Raw genomic sequence first — 1,133 nt, forward strand, 5'->3', positions numbered from 1 at the left:
GGGGGGTCGGTTACTAGGTTACAGGGTGTTCGCCATTCTCTGTGCCCAACACCTGGGGGGGGGTCGGTTACTAGGTTACAGGGTGTTCGCCATTCTCTGTGCCCCAGGTATTTACAGCTGCCCTCGAAGGGTCTCTGCAGGGCTACACACCCGTATCCCCCCCCCCAGATACGTAAGCAACACATGGGGAAACTGAGGCACGCACAAAGTATTCAGAGAAAACATTAAGAACATTCACAGTTCGCCACACCCCTGTATAACCAGCCCCCTGCCCCACCCCAGCGGGGTCCCCGGTAACCAGCCCCCCGCCCCGCCCCAGAGGGGCCGCGTCCCAGTGCCGAGGGAAGGGTCCCCGTATAACCAGCCCCCTGCCCCGCCCCAGCGGGGTCCCCGGTAACCAGCCCCCCGCCCCGCCCCAGATGGGCTGCGTCCCAGCGCTGAGGGAGGGGTCCCCGTATAACCAGCCCCCCGCCCCGCCCCAGAGGGGCCGCGTCCCAGCACCGAGGGAGGGGTCCCCGTATACCCAGGCTTGCACTCCCCAGCACTGACCCCCCGGCTCTCCCCCCAGGCGCGTAAGCAGGTGGAGGAGACGCCGGCTGAGCGGAGCACGACCCCGAGCTGTGTGGTGACGACGTCAGAGCTGAGCAGGCCCCACGTGCTGCTGAAACCCCCCCCGGGGGGCGAGAGCCAGCCCCCCCCGTACCAGCTACAGGCCCCCCAGCTGCACCCCCCCAACGGCTACACCGAGTACTTCAGCATGCACACGGGGGGCGCACGGCCCGTCTAGGGGCCCATCCCCCATAGTCTGCCCCCAGCCCCCCCCATGCAGACCAAGGGGGCCGGACCCCTACATGTAACCCCTTCCTCCCGCGTAGTTCCTTCACGCCTCCTTCATGGCCCCCAGCCTCCTGCCCCAGTGCCCCATGGGGGGCCCCCCAGCACGGCTGCCCCCGGCCTGCACTGACTGGGCTGGAGTGGGGGGTGAATGGCCTCCCATGTGAGCGGCCCAGCTCCCCTTCACCCCCCAGTGCGGGAGGCTGGGGCTGAATGAACATGGGGATTGACCCCCCAGCAGGGCTAGGAGCCCCCCGCCCCGCCCCGCCATCAGCATGGGCTGGGGACCCAACCCCCCC

At 68.8% G+C, this 1,133-nt stretch overlaps 1 protein-coding gene across 1 annotated transcript in view; it reads left to right on the forward strand.

Moving 5' to 3' along the window:
• Nucleotides 1-1,120, forward strand: part of TMEM145 (transmembrane protein 145) — a gene marked incomplete at its 5' end in the record, with an annotated part of 8,917 nt that extends 7,797 nt beyond the window's left edge. Inside the window, one exon of the mRNA XM_026663029.2 lies at nucleotides 569-1,120. Within this exon, the coding sequence (XP_026518814.1) occupies nucleotides 569-787 (219 nt within the window). The remainder of the gene's footprint in view (nucleotides 1-568) is intronic.
• Nucleotides 1,121-1,133: the final 13 nt, after the last annotated feature.

This window comes from Terrapene carolina, unplaced genomic scaffold (assembly GCF_002925995.2).
Source record: "Terrapene carolina triunguis isolate 2854851 unplaced genomic scaffold, T_m_triunguis-2.0 Scaffold31946, whole genome shotgun sequence".
NCBI lineage: Eukaryota > Metazoa > Chordata > Testudines > Emydidae > Terrapene > Terrapene triunguis.